At 42.4% G+C, this 21225-nt stretch overlaps 1 protein-coding gene across 2 annotated transcripts in view; it reads right to left on the minus strand.

Annotated features, from left to right (window-relative positions):
• The window catches only part of ATL2 (atlastin GTPase 2), a 57252-nt gene that overhangs the window by 16701 nt on the left and 19326 nt on the right, over positions 1 to 21225 (minus strand). For both annotated transcript variants that reach the window (XM_030558258.1, XM_030558257.1), the window contains exons 2-9: positions 14554 to 14822; positions 10492 to 10626; positions 8848 to 8952; positions 6978 to 7028; positions 3568 to 3624; positions 1879 to 1971; positions 1443 to 1581; positions 608 to 735 (exon numbers count right to left, since the gene is read on the minus strand). In XM_030558258.1, coding sequence (XP_030414118.1) covers positions 608 to 735; positions 1443 to 1581; positions 1879 to 1971; positions 3568 to 3624; positions 6978 to 7028; positions 8848 to 8952; positions 10492 to 10626; positions 14554 to 14822 — 977 coding nt within the window. The remainder of the gene's footprint in view (positions 1 to 607; positions 736 to 1442; positions 1582 to 1878; positions 1972 to 3567; positions 3625 to 6977; positions 7029 to 8847; positions 8953 to 10491; positions 10627 to 14553; positions 14823 to 21225) is intronic.

Here is a 21225-nt window from a genome sequence, read left to right on the forward strand (position 1 = left end):
AATACCTATATTTAAAGTTATATCAGGACCAAGATTGGCATTTTGCTCTAAGTTGTCTCACTCAAACTCAGTTTAAGGATACTAGAAGTGATCATCTCTATCAAGAAAAATATTTAAGATTTGCGTTTTGGTCCTACCCTTATCTAAAGACACAGCCAAAAAAGCTCACTTAGGGTATACCTCATGGGCCTCAGTAGATCCAAGTTACGCAACTCCAGCTATGTGAACAACATAGCCAGTTTTGACAAAGCTTAGGTCAAACTTTTGTGAACAAGAGAAACTCTCCCGTCGACTTACCTTATGCTTCTTGTTCTGGTGGAGTATCTGAGTCAATAGGTGAGCGATTGGTGATCGGCGATCGATTTAGCGGGTCTTCATTAGATTAGCTAAATCGACCCCCAGTGGATTGATCGCCCTTAGAGCTGGTCTGGTGTAAAGCCATGCATACCAGTTTCAGTCGAAGTGCTGAAATTAAATTCACAACTACCTAAAGCTCATCAGTGAGTGGCAACCTAGATACTATCATCTCTTCTTTGGGAACGCATTCTAAAATTAGGATAATTTTTTGTAAGGCATGAAAAAATAATTAGTACAAGTGTTTGCCTACCTTAAAATATTCTACTAGATCTCTACAAGTCACCTTGGCTCCACTGATCTCTTTCTCTACCAAGTTTTCAGGAGCAAGTAGTAACGGAACCAGATCCCGCAGCTCTCTCTTGAAATCATCATCAATGTCTGGTGGAAATTGAATTAGTCAGAGAAAAAGGTGGTACATCTCCATTTCAAGTAATAATGAATTTCTTCTCTAGAAAAATACACTGACAACAAATCCCTTTAAAAAAAACAATGCTTATACTAATTTACTTATCCAGAAGAAATATTTAGGGCTTAAAGAAATTTTACAATAGTTTCCAATTGCCAGAGTAGGATTTTTTCCTTCATCTATATAGTACTGGAGTAACTAGAAAAAATTATTTGAAGACCATTCACAGTATAACTTCTCAGGTCTCTGCTCCTAGCACACAATCGGTGGGAACTCCCCAAGACGCAATATTTTTCTACACCACCCTTTAGCACATTAGCAGCTTCTCACCCACCAAAATGTGAGTGGAATTCCTGGGATTCTTCTTATAAATCCTTTGATTTTAGACACTGCAGAATCCCACACCTGGCCATCTTGGATAATGTTAAATCTGCAAGGTTACAGCCAACAGCTACCTGAAAACTTAAAAAGCAACACACAACCAGGAAAAAAAAATCACTTAATTCCTCCATATGTTTTAGCAACCCAAAAAGAGAATATGCCAATGCACACTTCTAAGTTTTACCTTTTAACCCCAAACTCTTCAATAAAACGTAGATTTAAGGCAAATTCTGTGCTACAACAAAACAATGTTAGTGGTATATATCCAAAGCAATTAACACAATGGAATGTTTCCTACCATTCAACCGCCCATCAAAATTTGGATTAGTTGCAACTTTAAGACCAGGGTGGGGCAACAGGAAACAGCCAAGGTTGCTGAAACATGAGCGAATATGCTTCCTTACGTTCTGTAGCTCTTCATGCTGGTTGTGCTTTACCTGAACAAAGCAAAGTAAGAATTCTAAATGGCTCTGTGGAGCTGACCACGAGATTTATAACTGAGTTTAATGGCAGAAAGTTTATGAATAGATTTAACACAGCCATGCCTTTTTCTGAACTTCTATAAAAATGTAGATCGTACAAAGGCAATCACTTGATGTCATATATTTAAACATCACTTCTATTACGAGAAAATAGCAAGCAGAAAATATTTAGCCAATCATGTGTAGCTATCTCAAAAACAGAACAGCATCTGAACTAAGGAGCCAGTGTGAATTCTGTAAGTCGTAACTTACCTGCAATCGCTTTTCTAGAAATTTTTTTCCTCCTTCCAAGCCATACGAGTGTTCATAAGGATAGCTCCAATCTCTAATTAAGAACATTAGTGTCTACACAGAAGAGCACAATAATAATGAATAGTTAATTTAATATTCCTTATGGCAGCAGAAAATGACAGAATCAAGAACCCTACATTTGCTGCTGGTAATTCAACAAACTATAGCCCCAAACCTGATTAAGGTGAACACAAGACACTCGCAACACAGAGGAATAATAAGTAAGTAAAGCTGAAGGAGCACCTTCAAGCTAGCATGTACTTGTGACCTTTGATAGCGAAAAGGACACTTTCACCTGTTACTCTAGTTTTTCTGTCTCTTGCCAGCCCAGATATAGGAGCGTGATCCCCTTCCATCGACTGGAGACATGAAACAGATCTTATGACATCACTCCCCTATCAAGAGGGGAGCTAGCTCGATGGCACTAGCTATGTACACCTACAGTAACTTGCTTATTTAGTTCCTAAGTAAAAGCCAGGACCTGGTAGAAGAACCACACAGGGAACAAAAAGGATTTGGGAGACACCAAATTAACAGGCAGAGAGAAACTGCAAGGGAATCCTGAGATCAGGATGTTCAGTTCCTTGGTGTAAGGCTGCCTGGATATGAAGTGCATGTTCCCACAGCACCAGAGCCAGAACAGCCATTCATTCTACAATTTGCTATTAAAAGAGCCACTGTGCTTAAACCCTGGCTTTGTGTCTCATCAAAGGTCACTGCTCCAGAATAAGACACAAAACAGGATTGCCAGACAATATAATATTGTTGACAACACAGTCCATTTAGACTTTTAAAATATAGCATGAACTATCTGAGGGCACCTACAGAGGAAGAAGGAACTTGAGAACACATGTGAGAGTCCTAAACTGCTTTCCAGAGGACTTCAACATTGGTGACTAGTGCACAACCCTGAAGAGCAGGGATCTATATTGCCAATACTCCAAGGAGAGTAAGACCATTTGAAGGATTTAGTGCAAACTGTTTTGAAAATAGAGTTAAACATAAAAACCCATCACAACCTTAGGAGGGCTGAAAAGCTATAAAAAAATTAAAAATACTTCATATCTTAAACTCCTTGTCAGATTTCCTTCAGCCTTTCCAGAAAGATTCTATGCTAGAAATTTCATGTAAGTGAACTTAGGCATCGGGGAGATTACCATGGTTTGATTTTTCACAAACATCTCACCCAGACCTATACAAAGAGATGACTAGTTTCAGCCCAGCTAATTTCTCTCCATAATGTAAGTTAACTAATTTCCTACCCATATGAACAGGTGTTGAAAAACTAGGTCAGCGATTCTCAAACTGTGGGTCGGGACCCCAAAGTGGATCATAACCCTGTTTTAATGGGGTCGCCAGGGCCAGCTTAGACTTGCTGGGGCTTGGGGCCAAAGCTGAAGCCTGAGCTCCACTGCCTGGGGCTGATGCCCTTGGGCTTCAGCTTTGACCCCTCCTGCCCAAAGCAGTGGGGCTCGGGCTTTGGCCTGCACACCCAGAGTGGCAGGGCTCGAGCAGGCTCAGGATTCAGTCTCCGCTCCTGGGGCTGTGTAGTAATTTTTGTTGTCAGAAGCAGGTTGCAGTGCAATGAAGTTTGAGAACCTCTGCACTAGGTGATTATGTAAAAAGATTGGAGTTTAGGGTATGCATTACCTGAAACGGCTTTTGGTAAATTTCTTCCATAGCAAGTCTTCCATACTCTGTAAACAACTATTAAATGAAACTATTAAGAATAATGCCATATACAGATTACAAAAATAACCTGTGTTGCCAAATGCTTCCTCTTATCAATGGGAAAATTAATGACTTACAATTTTTAACTGAATATTAAGAACAGCCCTGAAGTTAACCCTCGGCACCTGGAGGGCGAGAATACCAATGCTCAACAAAGTGCATTAAGAGAGGAGTATCCTTTCCCTGGCCTCTCAAGGAAGTCTGCAAGTCATACTGGTACAATACACTCTTCTTCATGAAGATTTCCCATCCACCTTCCTATAGTTCTCTTAGTCCCCACTATGGTCTCCGAAAAGCCCCCCACCCCACCCCACCCAGTTTCCAGCTTCATTATCCAGATCACCTGGTCTCGCACAGCTGCTACCTTCCCACCCTATGGTTTCCTAAGCCAAAGGAGTACCCCTGCCCAACCTTTCCATCCAGGCCTCCTTGGGCAGTCAGTCATTTGACATAGCATGTTTACAACTCCCCCAAGGAGTGCCCCTCCAAAACGCCGCACACTGATTTGGGTTTCTACAAAACACTGCTCGTCAGAGGCTTTAGGTGCCTGACATCTCTTACAAATAAAAGCCAATTTAGAATTGCAATAGCTTCCCCAAATCAGAAAGAACAGACTAACCCTCACTCCAGCCAATGATCCCTACCCACCAGACCCTTCCAAGCCCTCAACTCCTCCCTCCCTTCTCAAAAGCACGGGAAACAGATGCAGCAAGCCCTGAAGATCACCACATTTCTATTTTAGCTTGGGGAAAGAAAAGAATCCAGTTTGCACACTTCATCATCACAGCTGAGCAGAGATATGGTCTCTCAGAATCACAGGACATGAAGGGACCTCGAGAGGTCTTCTAGTCCAGTCCTCTGCACTCAAGGCAGGACTAAGTATCATCTAACTCATCCCTGATAGGTGTTTGCCGAACCTGCTCTTAAAAATTTCCAGTGACAGATACCTCAACCTCCAGAATCAACACACAGGCAGCTAAAGCAGATTCTTGAACACTGGTATTATATCCCAGCAAGAAACTCCTCAATAAACAAGCCACTGCCTTTTGCACAAGCTTCAGTGACAGAATTGATTTAAAGCACAGCCCCGGGTAGTGCAATAGTCTAAATGAGACAACAAAGTCTTAGATTGCAGTAGCACTCGAGACAATGACTGCAGTCTCCTGGACAGGTGCAGATGGAAGAGGACCATCCTACATGATCCACCCGCAGCAAGAAGGTATTAGACCTCAAACTCTAGTAACAAATAGCACACACCCTTATCAGAGGGGAGCCGTGTTAGTCTGGATCTGTAAAAGCGCAAAGAGTCCTGTGGCACCTTACAGACTAACAGATGAAGTGGGTATTCACCCATGAAAGCTCATGCTCCAAAACGTCTGTTAGTCTATAAGGTGCCGCAGGACTCTTTGCTGCTTTCACACACCCTTAATTTCATCTTCTCTTCTGGCTGCTTCCACCATCCTACCAACATCACCCATCTTATATGGCTTGAGCTTTCTGCCAGCTTGGTTCAGTGCAAGTAAGGGACAGCTGGGAAGATACACAGTAGCCTTACGGCTCCTTACTAGACCTTCTAGTGGACCCATGTACACGTGGGAGGAGTAGGGAAAAGAAATGGTACCCTGTGGAACCCAATGCAAGAGCACTTTTGGCACAGAAGAGCAGTTATACAAAACTAGCCTCTGGAGCCTCTCAAAGACAGAAATGAAACCACATTTGGGAGGTCCCAGTCTACTTCCATCGATCATAAGGTGGCGTTGATTTGGCTGTAAACGCTAGCAGTATCTAACAAACATGGATACCCGGGGCCTATTCCGGCCACCACGTCACTCTGGAAAGGGATAGGGCCCATGAAGTGGAGATCAGAGGGACAAAGCTGATGCTGCCAAGTACCCAAACAAGGACCTAGGACAAGCCACAGATTCCATTTCCCCAATACAAGCATCTTCCCACCCCCACCTCAAGTCCACAGGATAGAAGAGCTGTGGGAGGAGACACTGCTCATACCCTATCAACCCCAAACTACTCCCTGCAACCTGTGATTGCATGGGTCTCCTATCCCCCTTTTCCAACTACACTCACCAGGCAGTTTCCCCTCCCCAATCATGAATCTCACCCTCAACTATTAGAGAAAGTTCCCACCCCACTCAAGTCAACCCCAAGGTTGACAACTGGAATCCAATCAAAGTACCAAGACCACCTGGGAAATCAGAGTTTCCCTTTAATCTCTAAGAAACTGCCCAGTTCTTTTGCTCAGCTTGCACTCTGAAAGTTCAAACAGTAAGAGGCACTTATGTATTAGCTTTTGAAAAATGTCTAATTATAAGTTGGCTCCTACTGTTGGCAGCTGTCACCTTTTGCGAAGCTGAATGTGTCGGGGAGCCTGGTATCAGGTGACGTGTTAACCGGTTTCAAGCTGTGGCAGAGGCCATGGTCTGAGCAGTTGGCGATGGGAGACAGAGGTTTGGCTAACACAAAAGCCAGTCTCTCCGGGACTTCAAATTTATTTGAAAGAGACCAGGCTCATGTTCCATGCACAAAACAAAAACCCAGCAACCTCTGGCCACTCTCGCCTCACGTGACTTAGAAAGAAGAAAACGCAGGTTACAAATAGGATAACGTTTCCATCTCTTGGACACCTTCTTGTCTTTCTGCAGTCTTGCCCATACTAAAAAGGTGTGCTGCTTTAACTAGATTAGTGTAGTTAGAGCAATACAACCCCCCATAATATGAATACACTTATATTGGTGTAAATGCAGTTATACTATTATAACTGCATCCACACTAGGGCTTGTACTAGCAGAACTATTTCAGTAAAACAAACTAATCACACAATTACACCAGTACAAATTTCAAGTGCAAGCTAGCCCGAAAGTGCCGAACTTTAATCAGACACAGCTGTGTCTAATAGTGTCCCAAATTGGAAGTGCCTCTCTGAGCCAATTCTGACTCCTGCTGGAATTTAACTAAAATAAATAAAATCAATCAGTCCCCTATTGTTTGGTTTGGCAGAACCTCTGCTTAGCAGCATTGCTGGGCAGATGAGCCTCTTAGCCAGGGTGCTCCCTCCCAGTGAGACAGAAATACTTTCACACCCCATCACGCTAACTGCCTTTGCTTTACCAGTACCTTAATTGTTTTTAAAAACATTGTGCTTACAACCAGTTGAAAAAAAATAGATCTAACCTGATCCAAAAGTGGTTTACAATCCCTTAAATAGGGTTCCTAAAGTTTCAAACTGCAAAATCAAGCAAAATAGGGAACAGAAAAATTCTAAGAGGACAGCACTTCAATAAAAACCATATTAAGTAAACTCAGTTTATATTTACCTGCAAATGTTGGAGATCATCTTCTTGAATGTTCTGGGACAAGTTGTAAACCTGTAAGAGATATTGCAGTTCAAAGACTTTTAGCGGGAGAAATGTTTATTCTTTATGTTTCCGTAACATAGATTTAGTCTATAGGGGCTAACTTGAGTATTCACACCAGCTCTGCTGAGGTCTAAAAAACCAATGGTCACTATTTAGGCAAAGTGGTATCACATACTGCATTTTCAAATGCACCACCTGGGCATACCAACTACTTTGGACCTAACTGCTGTTCGGAGTGATTAGTTTCCAAATCCTAGCTAGTAAGAGTTCTTTCAAGAGCGAATGAGATGTAAAAAAATTTTTTTAATTTGCTGAACACTCCCCCCTAGTTTAGTAACAGGGGCACACATTTAGCATTAACAGCTTGAAATTCACCTCACCTTCCTCTCTATCCCCAACTCAGATTACTTGGGGCAGGGATAGGTGATGCCCCAGCACATGCTATTGTGGAATGATGCATCAGACAGAACCCCACTGGTGGTGACCCACATAGAGTTGGATAGTTCTCTTCTATATATTGCCTGATTTTGCAAAGTTCTGTTCCTTTGCTTTTAAATATCCCAAATGACATAGAACTTTGCCAACATGGCCAATAAATCATTACCTCTCCTGAGGCCCCAGGATTGATGAGACAGTGCCAATACCGAATGCTGGGGCATAACTCAAAGCAGAGTTAGTGATCTATGGCTAGATTTGAAGTCATACAAGCCCAGGGTCAGGAGAAAAGGATAAGAATGTACTAAATGCCTGATATTGTGGAAGGTCAGCATAGTATTTCAAGGTTGTTAGAATACTCTGAAATTTATCTTTAATCAAAAAAGTGAAATCCACAAAACAATCTTCTGAAAGTTTGTGGTATACTATTGTTATTTGTAACAAGCAAGATTACTTTCAACAGAAAGGGAAAAGTATCATTCCCGCCCCCAAAAAAGTTTACTTAGTGAAACCGACTATGCATTTGATACTTTGTGCACAGATTCCTGTTTGTACGGGTCTTTTGGACAGCAACAATGAAGGGAAACGCCAGTTAAAAACAGACAAGACTGTAAAGGCATACAAGGTGACAGGGGGACTCCAGGGCAAACATAGTATCATTTTTTAAAAGTGGACTAGATTTCAAGTTGACCGTGTCCCTTTAAACATAGCTACAAGAACTCATTTTTTCTATTCTTAAATGTTAAAAGTAGGTAATAAAAATGATAGTGTGTTTTTTCCCCTCATGACTGTTTAAATTTAATCGATAGATTTAGAAGATACCTTTGAAGGGTATTGTCATCTCCTGAGAGGGGGGATTATCTATATGTATGTATTTCTTACAGAGGCCTACATTTTCAGGAGTTACAAATGAACGAAAGTCCAATTTTATACTACTTAAAAAAACTCGGTCATTTTTGAAAATTTAGAACAGACTCAAAATAGTATTCGAGATATACTGCAAGAAGTTTGTCAAAAATTGTACTGTAGCAGCAATAGTGCATTTAAGAGGTTATTGGGCTGGGTCAGCCCCCCCTTTGTAAAAGATGGGCTATTTAGCAATTTTTGCTATGCACCTTTGTGGAGGTGTCACTATTATATATATTTTTAATCAATTTGGGATTCCCCTAGTAGAATCTGCAGCGCAACAGAACTAGGGACCTGTAACGGTGGTAGTGCTTGGGTAATCTCAGATCCAAAGAGAGATTCAGCTGCAAACGAGCTCTAAATGAGCTGTGGTAATTTAAAAGGTCTGCCTATCCTTTTTCAAAATGTGACTAGAGATATATTTTTAAGATGTCTTCTAAGCCAAAGAGGTTTAAAAGTTGCCATTTATCAGCACAGCTATTCTCACCTGGACAGAACTTGTCATGGTGCTCAGAGCAAATACCGTCGCACAGTCTTTGATAGTGGATTGGCTATCAAAGGCACCTTGGGTATCCATAAGTAGTACAGCCACCTAAAGATTTTTAAAAAGCAGCAATAATTAACCAAGATGTTATGGTTTCACCTCTCGGCTGCTGGGTCAGATCCAGCCCAGGTAGTGGAATTTGTTGCCCCTCTGATGACTCATTAAAACTGAGCTGACAATCTTACTTCAGCTCCCAGTGGACAGGTGTCCACGACTCAAACCACTACCAAAAAGAGTGACACTCTCACTGGCATTCTGCAGATGGAAGAATGGATGGAATACACAGACGCAGAGTTAGCCTCTCCCCGTGAAGTCTCCTCAGCCATGACCCGTGAGGCACTCTTACAGGGCACCGTAGCAAAGCTGACTCTTACAGCTGACTGTGACACATCAGAGGACTTCAGTTTCCGGGGCCAGCAATCCAGCACCTTTCATGAACACTAGGTGTGTGATAAAGCTTACATCCAGAAGAGATGAAGCAGTTGAACATTTTCTGAAGGAAAACTAGCTGTTTCCTACTGAATAAGTTGACAATTAAGTAAGTGATGGAACAGTGAAGTAGTCCTGACTCCAAGACACTTCTACTGTCTGATCCCCTAGATCTGTGAAATAGATTCAGATTTCCTTTTCTTTCCATTATAAAAAGACACAAAAAAGAACAAATGGGTAACATTACGCAAACTGCTAGAGACAAGATCCCACACTTCGACCATTCTGCAATCACATAATCAGTCAGCTAGCCCTGACTTAAAAATCATGGAAGTTACCGAGGCAACTCTATACAACTCAGGATGCAAGGTTCTTTCCAACATTCACTAAGGCCACCATCTACTTAAAACTTGTAACATTATCCAGCCAATGATGCTGCCAACTTTCCCTTTGGGCTCTAGCAACGCCATGCCTATGAAAAATATCAGTCAAGAGCTCTGGGAGACAGGCTTATGAGGATTTAATCCTTGTTTTCAGCAGTCACTGCATATTTCACTACACAATGGAACTTGTGAACCCTTTGCTTTGCTGTGAAGAGGTTATACATAAAACTTAGATCTCAAGAACCACCTCACATCCAGAATCGTACAGAGAAGGATCAATAACTTCCACGTACACTTAAAGCCTGGCCTCCAGGTATTTTGTGGCCATGTGTACATTCCACTGGAGCTTAAATACAGACTACGACAGCATCTCATTTTTGCAGAATTCACTAGCTTTTTCTGCAGACTACTTCCCTTGCCAAAGCATTTGGCTATACAGTACTGTCAATAGCAGTCACTTCTAGAAAGCATTCCACTATAGCCACAAAGTATCTGAACAGCAACACGGCAGCAAATATATATTTTAAGAGGATTTGATTCTGACAAAAGGCTTTGGAGCAAGGGTAAAATTTTTCCCTCTCCTCCCCTCCTGTACCCCACTCCATCTCATAAATAAATAGAAATTTTATTCTTAGAAACTATTAGCATTAATACAAAGAGAGGGTGACTGGAGTAACTGACCACTTAAACAAATATTATAACCAAATTCATGAAGGCAACAAAAGCTTAAGAGGTTATAAAGAAGAATGAATCCATTTAGTATAGAAATATTTACCTTTGTCCCATCAGACTTGTCTATTATGAACACTTCACTCCAAATCTGAATGCCAGTTGTTTCTCTTTCACATCCACCTCTCCATGTAAATCCAGTCAATGGCTCATTGTTCCCACCTATCCAACATGAGGAATTCTGTTAAGAGAAAGGCACAAACTTACTCAACAGCAAGAGGATCACTTGTAGGATGGTATTTTAGCACACTTCCATATACTTCTCTGGTTTCTTAGAACAGGCTTTCAAGTATAATAGGGCTTTAGGTCAGTACTGTCTGAGGCAAGAGTGTCACCAATGCCTCTTTTGGCAGCAGATGTGTATTCCTTCAGAGCTTTCACCCAAATAGTGACCAGTCTTACTTGTGAGATCTGACTCTCACACTAACATGGTAAAGTAGGTGCAGACCATTTCACAAATGTAGTGTGTGCCAAATGTCTAGAACTGGATATATCTTCAGGGTTTGCCATGACAGATCAAACCATCTTGCTACTCCAGTATACTGCATCCAATCATCCGTTTTTCAGAGGAACGTAAACACCATCTCCCACCCCTATGGTGCATTTAATTAGTTGTACAAGGGTGTATAGGAGGGATCATAGTTATCCAACCTTTTTTAAAATCCAGATACAGTTTTGGTCTGACCACTACAGAACAAACAAGACAAACGGGTAGAAAGCCTCCATATTAGATCTAAACACAGAGGAAAAGACCTTAACCAAACCCACATAGTTTTACTTACATGGCACTATTGGCCATAGCAATTAATACAGGATAATGAAGTCATGGGTATGGACAAGCTTACACTCTAAATTTACAAGAGGGTTATTTCACCTAACTCTTAGTAAGGCTGTAAACTGTGACAATATCTTGCTCTCCTCCCCAAAATGCTGATCAATCAGCACATCAGCCATTATTTTAAAGCAACAAATAGTTTTGACAGCAGCAATTTGAAGTGGCCTAGGATTGAGTGTCAAGATTTAGATGAAATCTGGTTTCCTTGAAGTCAATGTCAAAATACCTCATCAACTTTCGCAGGGTCAGCATTTCACCCTTAGATTACTTTTTTAAAAGGCAACAATTTACCCTGGTTCTCACTACCAAGGATTGATGAGCGAACAGCAGAAGACCTTTGAGGCCCCCAGCATGGCAGTTAATTTTGTATTACATATTGTGTCTACTATCTATGGGAGATGGCTTTCAAGGTCACTGTTCAGTGAGCAGATAGATACCTGAATACATGTGCACTGGTGTTAGTTTATACAAATGCTGATATGTAGATTATAAGTTTGTTTTCTGTAACTGAAAAATCTAGAACACATTTAATTGCTCTTAACTGCAGTTGAAACTTTGCCACTCTTCCCCTTACTTAATTCAATCTGAATTAATTGAAGCTATTTATCTTCTTTTTAAAGGCCAGAGCAGAAACAGCAAACCAGCAAGAATTACAAGTATTATGAAATCATGGTTTTTTAAAGTCTGAAATATTGTTCTGATCCCTGGTCATTCTATACAAAATGTTTTGCCATGAATTAAAAGGCCAGGAGATTAGACAGTCCATCTGATCCAAAGCTATAGCTAAGCCATACTTCCTGCTATTTTAGCAGAAGGAATTAGTATAGCAACATGCTTCTACCAAACAGATATTTGCTAGTTCAAATTGCCAATGCTGGTATTCATTTTGGAAGGATGCCCTAAAACAGTGCCTATATGTAGACAGTATGTGAGCAACAATCACTCAACATTTAACGCAAATTTTACTTTTTCCTGGAATATCACCGCTTTGCAAAGTCAAAGGAAAAGTCATATAGCATGCTGGCCCACATCTGCACTACCACATCCTCAATGTCTCTCTTGCAACTCCTAGCAGAGTAAAAGCTGCTGGAGTCCCCTCCGCTGTGGGGAGAGGATCTTCATTCCCCTTCCCAAGTGAAAAGGGGTTAACAGCCTCTGCTCTGAGGTATTTCCCCAACTTCACGCACAAGGGCTGGGGATTTTGACTTCCTTTCCCCTCGGGCCAGGCAAAGAGGTGAGTGAAATTAACATGACCGTCAGTTTTACTGCTATGTTTCGATAACTTTGGGCATCAGCAGCATTGTCAAGACTCATGAGTTTCATACTGTTGTTCACAAGAGCTGTGAGCAGCAGCGGCAGTATTGGGACTATTTATTCACTGAGAAGGTTCAGAACCCCATCTGACACTAAAAGATTTATGTTTGCAGAGTCCCCATCCCACCACCCTCACAGTAGCCAAGATGTCACATCACTTCATCAGAGACCTACTGGCCAGTAGGTTCTGTGTATTTATTTTAAAGGAGCATTGGGCAGAGTCCAAAATCCAATCCAAGGACCACACCGCCACTACGCCGCCTGCCATGCAGCAACTCCAGCCTCTGTGGAAAGTCAGGACTGGAAGACAGCAGATGGAGAGGACTCAGAGGAACACTGGACTGGACCCCTCCTGCACCTCCATCCCCCAGGTAGAATTCAGGGCCTGAGCCAGACACCCACCACAGACACCCTGTGTGCCTTGCTGGCACTTGGAGTCACCGCACTGGCCAAGTCCTCCAGACTAAAAACACCCATAGTCACTGCGTTTTTTGCCTGACAGCACCAGCATTTGTCTAGCTGAGCCTGGGGCCGTGGCCAGGCCATCGACATGGGAGAGTGGCATGGCCCTTGGCAAGTTGGCATGGCAGGCAGCCTTCCAAGGGGCAGTGTGGCACCCTCCAATCATCTGGTTTGGCAAAGTGTGTGTGTGGGGGGGAGAATGGGGTATATTGGGGGAGGCAGGGAGACTATATCCTCAATGCTTACAGTTGGCTCTCAAAGGAAGGGGATGGTTTGGGCTTGTTTTATGATCCACCTGGGCTTGTGGTTTAGAAAAATTTAGCAATGCTTGAGTCCAAGGACAGCTGTCTGACAGGAAAAACACTCCAAGCAGCAACTGGCAGAGAACTTGATTTCTCACTTGGGTGTTGTCCCTCATCTTCACCTAGTCCTCTGACTAACAGGTATCTGGTAAGATTTTTCAAGCCCCTTGTATGAAGAGGTGAGTGAGTAGGGGAGCAAGTGCTAGATACAATCTTAAAAGGAGGAGACCTGCCAGTCAATAGAAGTCAAATGCTATCAGACAGAGCTTTGGACATGGTTTGATAGGCATTCGAGGCTATAGTCACTCAGTCCACCTCCTCCACAAATCTGTCTTCTTCCATGCCGCACCTTATACATAGAGTATTCTTCACAAAAACTCATCTAGAAGCCACTACCGTCTCAAATCCTTCCTCCATGCCAATTTCTGCTGTGACACCAACAAGAAGTTAACCTAGCCACTGTAGGAAGCCAAGATACTTACAAAGAACATCTGAACACACTTCAGAACTGAAGACCAGTATTACTAGTGCATCACACACATCATAGCATCTGTCAGCTGTGCTCGCCACACCCAGCTGGGGCTCCAGGCATTCTCCATTCCTCCCCATAAGCTCCCAGTGGGCCACCCCACTTCTATCTCAGGACCTGAAATGGTGTGTACCCCTTTTCCTTATTCCTACCTCACATGGCAGAGGTTTGTGTGCACCCCTATTCCTCCCATATCAGGATACCCTATTCCCTTCCCCTACATCCACTGCCATTATTCTGTCTGTCTGGGAGAGAAGTGATTCAGGGTGCTCACAGCAGAGATGAGATAGAGGCATTGTTATGCTGCACGGAATTAACAGGCATCATCAACCAAGCCTTTGAGACAATTGCAGAGGTGCTTGCAGCTGTGCTAATCTGATGGCCGTGCTCCATTTTTCCTCTGGTTATTGATGCCTAGACTATTCCCTGAAATACTCGCATTGACTGGAGGCTGTATTCAAATGTTATCACATTACAGAGAAATGCCATCATGATGAGTGTAAGACCTCCACCAACTTGACACCATGTCAATATTTCTGGAGTCAGAAGGGCAGGGTTGTTTTTATTTTAAAAAAGTGAGTATGATATATAAACAAGGTCACCAAAGCAAAGAGCTAGCAAATTAGGTGGTATCTTATTTAGAAGGAACAGCCTTCAACTACTCACCTTGTTGTACATATATCTAAGCATGAAATCCAGTAGAAATGATTTCCCTTTGCGGAAAGCCCCTGCTACAGATACTACTACTATATTGAGATCTTTTATGTGTTCCTGAAGCAAAATGTTCTCCAGTGCCTCTTCATCAAGTTCAAAGTTATGGTCATCTTCATGTGCAAGAACAATTTGTATAGGGCAAGGTGTCTTCAAATCTGCTTCATCTTCTGAGTTAACCAGGGCATCAGAGTCTACCAGGGCATCCTCCTCCAAACTCTTATCTAGAAATTAATATTTGAAAAGACAATTAGTGAATCAAGCTAAAACAAACTTTTCTGAATTCAGATAATGCAATTACAGGTCACATACTTTTGCCAGATCTGAAGAGCTCTGTAGCTCGAAAGCTTCTCTCTCACTAAAAGAATTTAGTCCAATAAAGGATATTATCCCACCTCACCTTGTCTCTTTAATAACCTGGAACCAACATGGCACATACACTTTTTCCATGGCTAATTTGATGATGCATGGGTCAAGGCATTCTCATATTGCTATGAAAGATGACTTTGCAGGTATTGCAAGTTGTCTTGGGCCAGTTGTCAGAATTAATTATATTCTCCATTTCATATGGATCTTGTCTCCAATGGCACAAGTTCTCTGACACAGAAAACTGTCTATTTTTATGAGCTCTATAAGCAATACAGATGCTACTCTGCAGTGTATCTTAGCACCTCAACTTTCTTTCAGTTGTAGAGGAGTCTTGAATTCCAAAATTATCTTTTCAGCAATAATATTCTGAAACCCTCTCTAAGACCTTTGGAAATGCAGCTTCTGTCACAAACAAGGATCTTTGCTACCTCTTCTCACTTAAATAAAAATTCAATTTTTATGTTAATTTCTATGTTAAAGGAGGAAATAAAAATAAGTTTTAGAATATTACTACATTTCCAATGACAGAAGACTGACAGCCTGACAGTTTTGGTTACCAAACTGTACCAACTTAATATTACCTAGTGTTTCACAGAGGTATACTGAAAAAGATTGTTGAAATTTATGAACTGCTTCTTACCAATTCCAACACAACACTGATTTTAGTTACTACGCACATTGGGAAGTTTGCACTTTTAACACTGCTTGTTAATAATAAGCTAACATTGAACATACAGAGCTAGAAGCCATTTTAAGAGAACGTGAAGTAGTAGGCAAGATTAATTTATGCACTTATCCTAAAACATACTGAGATGGGCATGCACAATGCAGACGTGATTTTGCAGCACTTAATTTCAAGTGTCTTGAATGAAGCATTAAAAAGATGGTCTTCTCAAAGTCAAGGATTTAGAAATAGCTTCTCTTTTTTGCGCTGACAATTCTTCCTGGCCTAACAGAGAATAAAGGCCCCCATATCTTTGTCACAGTTTCACATTATACATACACACAGACAATACTAGCAAATCCCAACTTAGCCCTGAAAGCACCAAAATTGGCCTTCTCCATCACAGGGAGCTAAGAGTGATGCAACTCAGGTCAACCTCAAACTTTCATTCAGATTCCCTGCAAGTGAAGAATGTCAAGACTAAGTATTCTCAATACTTTTTATAAAGTCCAAACAGAAAACACATCTTTAAGATTCTCGAGAAAAGGTGAGAAGGCACAAACTTTTGTTGCTCCTTGAAAACCCACCTTAACATTTATCCTTGAGCACTACAATTGAAGATCTAGCAAAAAGTTGGAGATTATTTCCTTTAAATATTCATCTCAATATGAAAGGGCTTATTCAAAAGTCCAATGTGCAAATCCATTATGTGCGCACACCAAGGCATCCCTTATTTCTATTGTGATGTGGGGATCCAGCAGCAGTCAGCACAGGTGCACTGTCTGTTTTGTTCCCTTATGGAGAAACATGGCAGTGTCTTGAGTCCACTCCTGGCAAAAAGATCCCTTCCCCATGCAGACAACGTGCAAAATACAGCAAGCCACAATAATGCAGACTTTACTGACTACACTGACATCCAAACGGTTTTGAAGGCAGCACCAATGGATTTCAAATGCATATTCCACCACCATTCTACAGTCGCTGGGTCTGCAGCTTACCCTTCTTTTGTCAGGTCCTCTGAAATCATAGTATGGATTCATAAGCTATGGCAACAGTGGGTAAGCAGTGTCCCCTAGAGTAATAGTGGGGTCAGTGTTCTATGTCATTTGGTGGGAACAATGTCCGTTTGTCCATGAAGGTAAAGTCCCAATCCCCAGCACCCTGGTATCATGCCCCGTGCCAGTGGCATCCCACGTTAGTGTCCATGAACCTGCCTGTGGTCACCTGCCTAATGATGGAGTTGTACACTTATGGCTTATGTACTCGTGCTTCTTGTGGAGGGCAATCTATATGCACGGATCCGATCGATGGCCCCAGTGCAGTTTGGAAAGCCCATTCAATCAAAGCCTGCAAATATTTCAGGAACATTTATCAAGTCCACCACCTCTGGGAACATAGTCCTGATCGCTTCACAAACCTCTGTCACAATTCCCACAGTTTATTTACCAATTTCAAACTGATTAGCCGCAGACCTGTAGCAGTCTAGGGTAGCCAGCTTCCAGACTGCTAAAGTTACCCACTTCTGGACCATGAGGGCCTTCCTCAAGCAGCTGACTGGGGACTGGAGGATAGGGGCTAACTGATCACAAATCCCCAGGAACATCTGCTTCTTCCTTCAGAAGTACTGGATCCACGGATAGTCATCCCAGCAGCCTGTGCTCGTGGCCCTGCTCCAGAAGCGTCAGTCAATGCAGGTGGAATCTGCAGCTAAAGCAACAGGCATGAGCAGCATCAGCTGGGTCACAGCTGGTACATTAGTATGCCCCTTTGAGAGGTGTCTTTGGCAGCTCAGAAAAGGCCAAAATGTCGCACCTGCACGGTGCTGGTGTCCACCTGTTTTCCAAGTTAAGACTGAGAGCATTAGGCAGAGAAGTTCTTCCACTGGGGCAGGATCCATGTTGGCTCTGGCTGCTGAGAGTGTGGGGACACAAATTGGCTCGTCCAAATGTGCTGGCAGGCCAAAGCCAGCCAAAACACTGTCATTCAATTCCTGTGGAACAGACAGACAAGTTCTCCCACAGCTCACTATGAAACAAGCCCCAGAGCAGCTTCACCAGGCAAGGGCACTAGGAATCCTCGTATATGATAATATATGGCCATAGACGCTGAATTTGACTCAGGTCTGCGTACTGCCGTATGGAATAGCCAGCATGGCTGAGAGGGTCAGGTTTCCACTGCAGTGTGGCTGCTCAAGCATGGACTTGGAAACACTGAGTGCGCAGGTGTGGGTCACACAGACTGGCCTTAGTGTGCTGTGTTGACATTACCATAGACATTAGTACTCACTATATGTTCCACTGGTTCCCAGTGCACTTTGATACAGCCCTAAGTGATTTAGGACCTGACTCATTTAGCACCACATGCCCCTGGTGTGGTTGTTGTGAACAGCTAGAAAAAAGTCTTGCTGCACGTCCCTACAGTTAACGTGTTCAGGATGGGCAGCAGGTACTACTTGGATTTGTTTAAAAGAATTGTTCCAGGGATCATTTGCTGGTTGATACTAATTTGCTTCTCCTTTCCCACTAGAAGCGTTGAAAGACTGCTCTCTATGCCACACCAACAGGGCTTCTGAACACAGGCATGATCCTATTTCCCTCCCACTTTAAGTGACACCTGGTAGAATACCAGGTCCCTATAGGCTCTGGCTTGCCCTAATCTCCAGATGATGTGTGTAGCTGTAATTCACAGAGAAAGCAAGCATCATGGGTGTGAGGCTTTCTTGACTGGGTTTAGTCAAACCATAATAATGCGCATTGCAGTCATTCCAATTTGAGCTGAAGGAATGTGGAAGTCCAGATCCAACAGACAGTCCAATGATAATCTCAGTCAAGCCCAGAAGGTAGAGGTCTCCCATCACCAGGTCCTTGCATGAGTTGCTTTCACAGGTACCTCAGGATCCAGTGATGGCTGTTTCTTGTGGGGACAAATCACTAGGTATAAACAAAGGATGCTGCTGATAGCAGAATCCTAGCCACCATCTGCTGGTTCTAACAAGTCATTTCTGGCAGGTCTACAGTATCATGGACCCTGCTCTCAGACAGGGACACCTCTGAGTAGAGCTCCTATGCATTCCAATGGTTTTGTAGCATAGTAAGACATTCAGTAGTTTACCACAAAGCCTAACGACTCCAGTGGCATGATAGTGACCAATCATCTGATTCTTGGCAAGAGCTGTCTACTGTCATCCAGTTCTAAGAACACATGCACTCCAGTCTATGAAAATAAGAAATTTCTGCTTCCAAGCATTGTGAACACACATCTCATGATCCGCTTAAATAAAAAAAGGGTAGTACTCAGTTCATAGTGTTGAAAAAAGTCTTTCAAAGCAATGGGGAACTGTCAAAGCTCCTGTCTGGAACCTCATTTTCCCTTGAAGACTCTACACTGCATTTTGAGCACCCTGCAACAGTACCTCCCTTGGCTCTTACAGAAATAAGCTTAATGGATAATTACCACAAGGCTGTTTCTCCTCCTAGCTTTCATAGCAACAGAATTATCTTTAAAACCTTTCTACTCACTGTCCCAAGATTAACTGAATTTCACAGGAAACATGATATTGTCTTCATTCCATCAACAGCAGATGTGTAAACTTTAGAAGTCAGACAGATTCTACGATATGAGTCTCAGATTTCCTCAACTCCCATAACTGTGCATATTTTCTGGGCCTTGACAAAGTCAAAGCTAAATAGTTCTGGTCCCATATCAAAGATGAGTATTGCAGTGAACATCTGTTTAAGTTAGTGTTAGAGCCTATTCCACCAGGGATCTATAAACAGAGTTTGTGGCATAGCACTCTAGAGCCAACCCTTTACACCTATCCCCCACAGCACTGCTAAGAAAGACGTACTTGCCTACTTGAACTTGAAAACTGAATACAGTGTCCAGTAGTCAGGTCTGGCCTAGCTTCCTCAGCTAGCATTTTCCACACAACTGAGCACTAGTACTATTAGACATAGCTACATTAATTTAAATTGGAGGCATACACAAAAAAGATTTAGTTTCCTACCTCAAAACTGAACTCTGGGAATGGGTCCATCAAGTATCATTACTTAAACACAAACTCTCAAGAAAATTAATTCTAGCTAAGTCATGACTAAAGCTGAACAAGATACTAAAGTTGACAGCTTGAGTTTACAACAGGGATGAGATCTGGAAAAAAATGCACTCAGGGGAAGTGTGAGAGGGGTGTTCCTCCCCCCACCCAAAAAATTTTTTTGGCTTGGTATAAGTGAGAAGGGGAATATCCAGCTGCATTTGGCTGCTGAAAGGCCTTGGCTACCAGCAGGTCTTGAAAGACTCACCAAGCATCCACTAGCCAGATGCAGCTATAAAAGACAAAGGTAAGAGTCCATTCATCAGCAATGTGAAGGAGCATCAAACTGATGAAAAACCAAACTCCCGATGCTGGGATTTGTACCAGTGTTTTCTCTGGACTATGCTTAGACCTCTATTTTCTCAGCCTCTGGCTTGTTGTAAGGTCTTACAACAATCAGAAGTAGAGCCCTGCACGGGACTAACGCAGAGCCCTGCACTGGGACTGGGATCCTGTAGGACCTGCTGCCATAACAGCAGGAATAGGTGGGACCGGGATTTTAAAAAGTCCTGCACAGCCACACTGTGAACACACCACAGTCTGAAGCGCCACACTCTCACACCACAGATGCACAACAGAAGGAAGAATTTGGTCTCTTCTACCCCCACAAGCCACATGGCTGTCATAAGGAGGGCCAGGACGGATAGAAGAGAAGTCATCTCAACTAGTGTAACTCTTCAACCATGCATATATATATATATACATATACATATATATACATAAATATATATACATAAATATATATTTAAGTGGTGTGGGGAGGGGAAATCTCTCTTGCCTCAGCTCTTTTGCCTCAGTGAATAACTCCAATGCCTGCTCATAACTTCTCCAAACAGCAAATGGATATTTTTGCCAGTGTCCAGCTGCTCATGCAATTCTGAATAGCAACAGTGAAACAGAACAGCATGCTTTGCAAAGCTACAGAACAGTGGTGGCACCATCGCTATTGAGGACTCAAGGAGATGCAGAATCCGTTTGCATATGGACAGTTATCTCCTCTCCTCAGGACTCTCCAAATCTTTCCTAGTGTGTGGTGCCCAGAATTGGACAGTACTTCAGCTGAGTCCTCACTTGTGCCAAGTAGAGCAGGACAATTACCTCCAGTCTCTTACATATTAGCCTTTCGCAGCTGCATTACATTGACTCATTCAACATTATCACTATAACCCCAGATCCTTTTCTGTAGTTCCACTGCCTAGCTAGTTATTCCCCATTTTGCAGTTGTGCATTTGATTGATTCTAGACAAGTGCACATTACTTCACAAAGAAGGAACAGAGGGGTAGCTGTGTTAGTCTGGATCTGTAAAAAGCAACAAGTCCTGTTAAAGACTAACAGATGTATTGGAGCATAAGATTTTGTGGATGAATACCCACTTCGTCAGGCGCATGTAACGGAAATTTCCAGAGGCAATACATCTCTTAGTCTTTAAGGTGCCAGAGACTCATTGTTGCTTTGTGCACTTGTCTGAATTTCTTCTTGTTGAATTCAGACTGTTTTCCA

The sequence above is a fragment of the Gopherus evgoodei genome, chromosome 3 (genome assembly GCF_007399415.2).
Source record: "Gopherus evgoodei ecotype Sinaloan lineage chromosome 3, rGopEvg1_v1.p, whole genome shotgun sequence".
Classification (NCBI taxonomy): domain Eukaryota; kingdom Metazoa; phylum Chordata; order Testudines; family Testudinidae; genus Gopherus; species Gopherus evgoodei.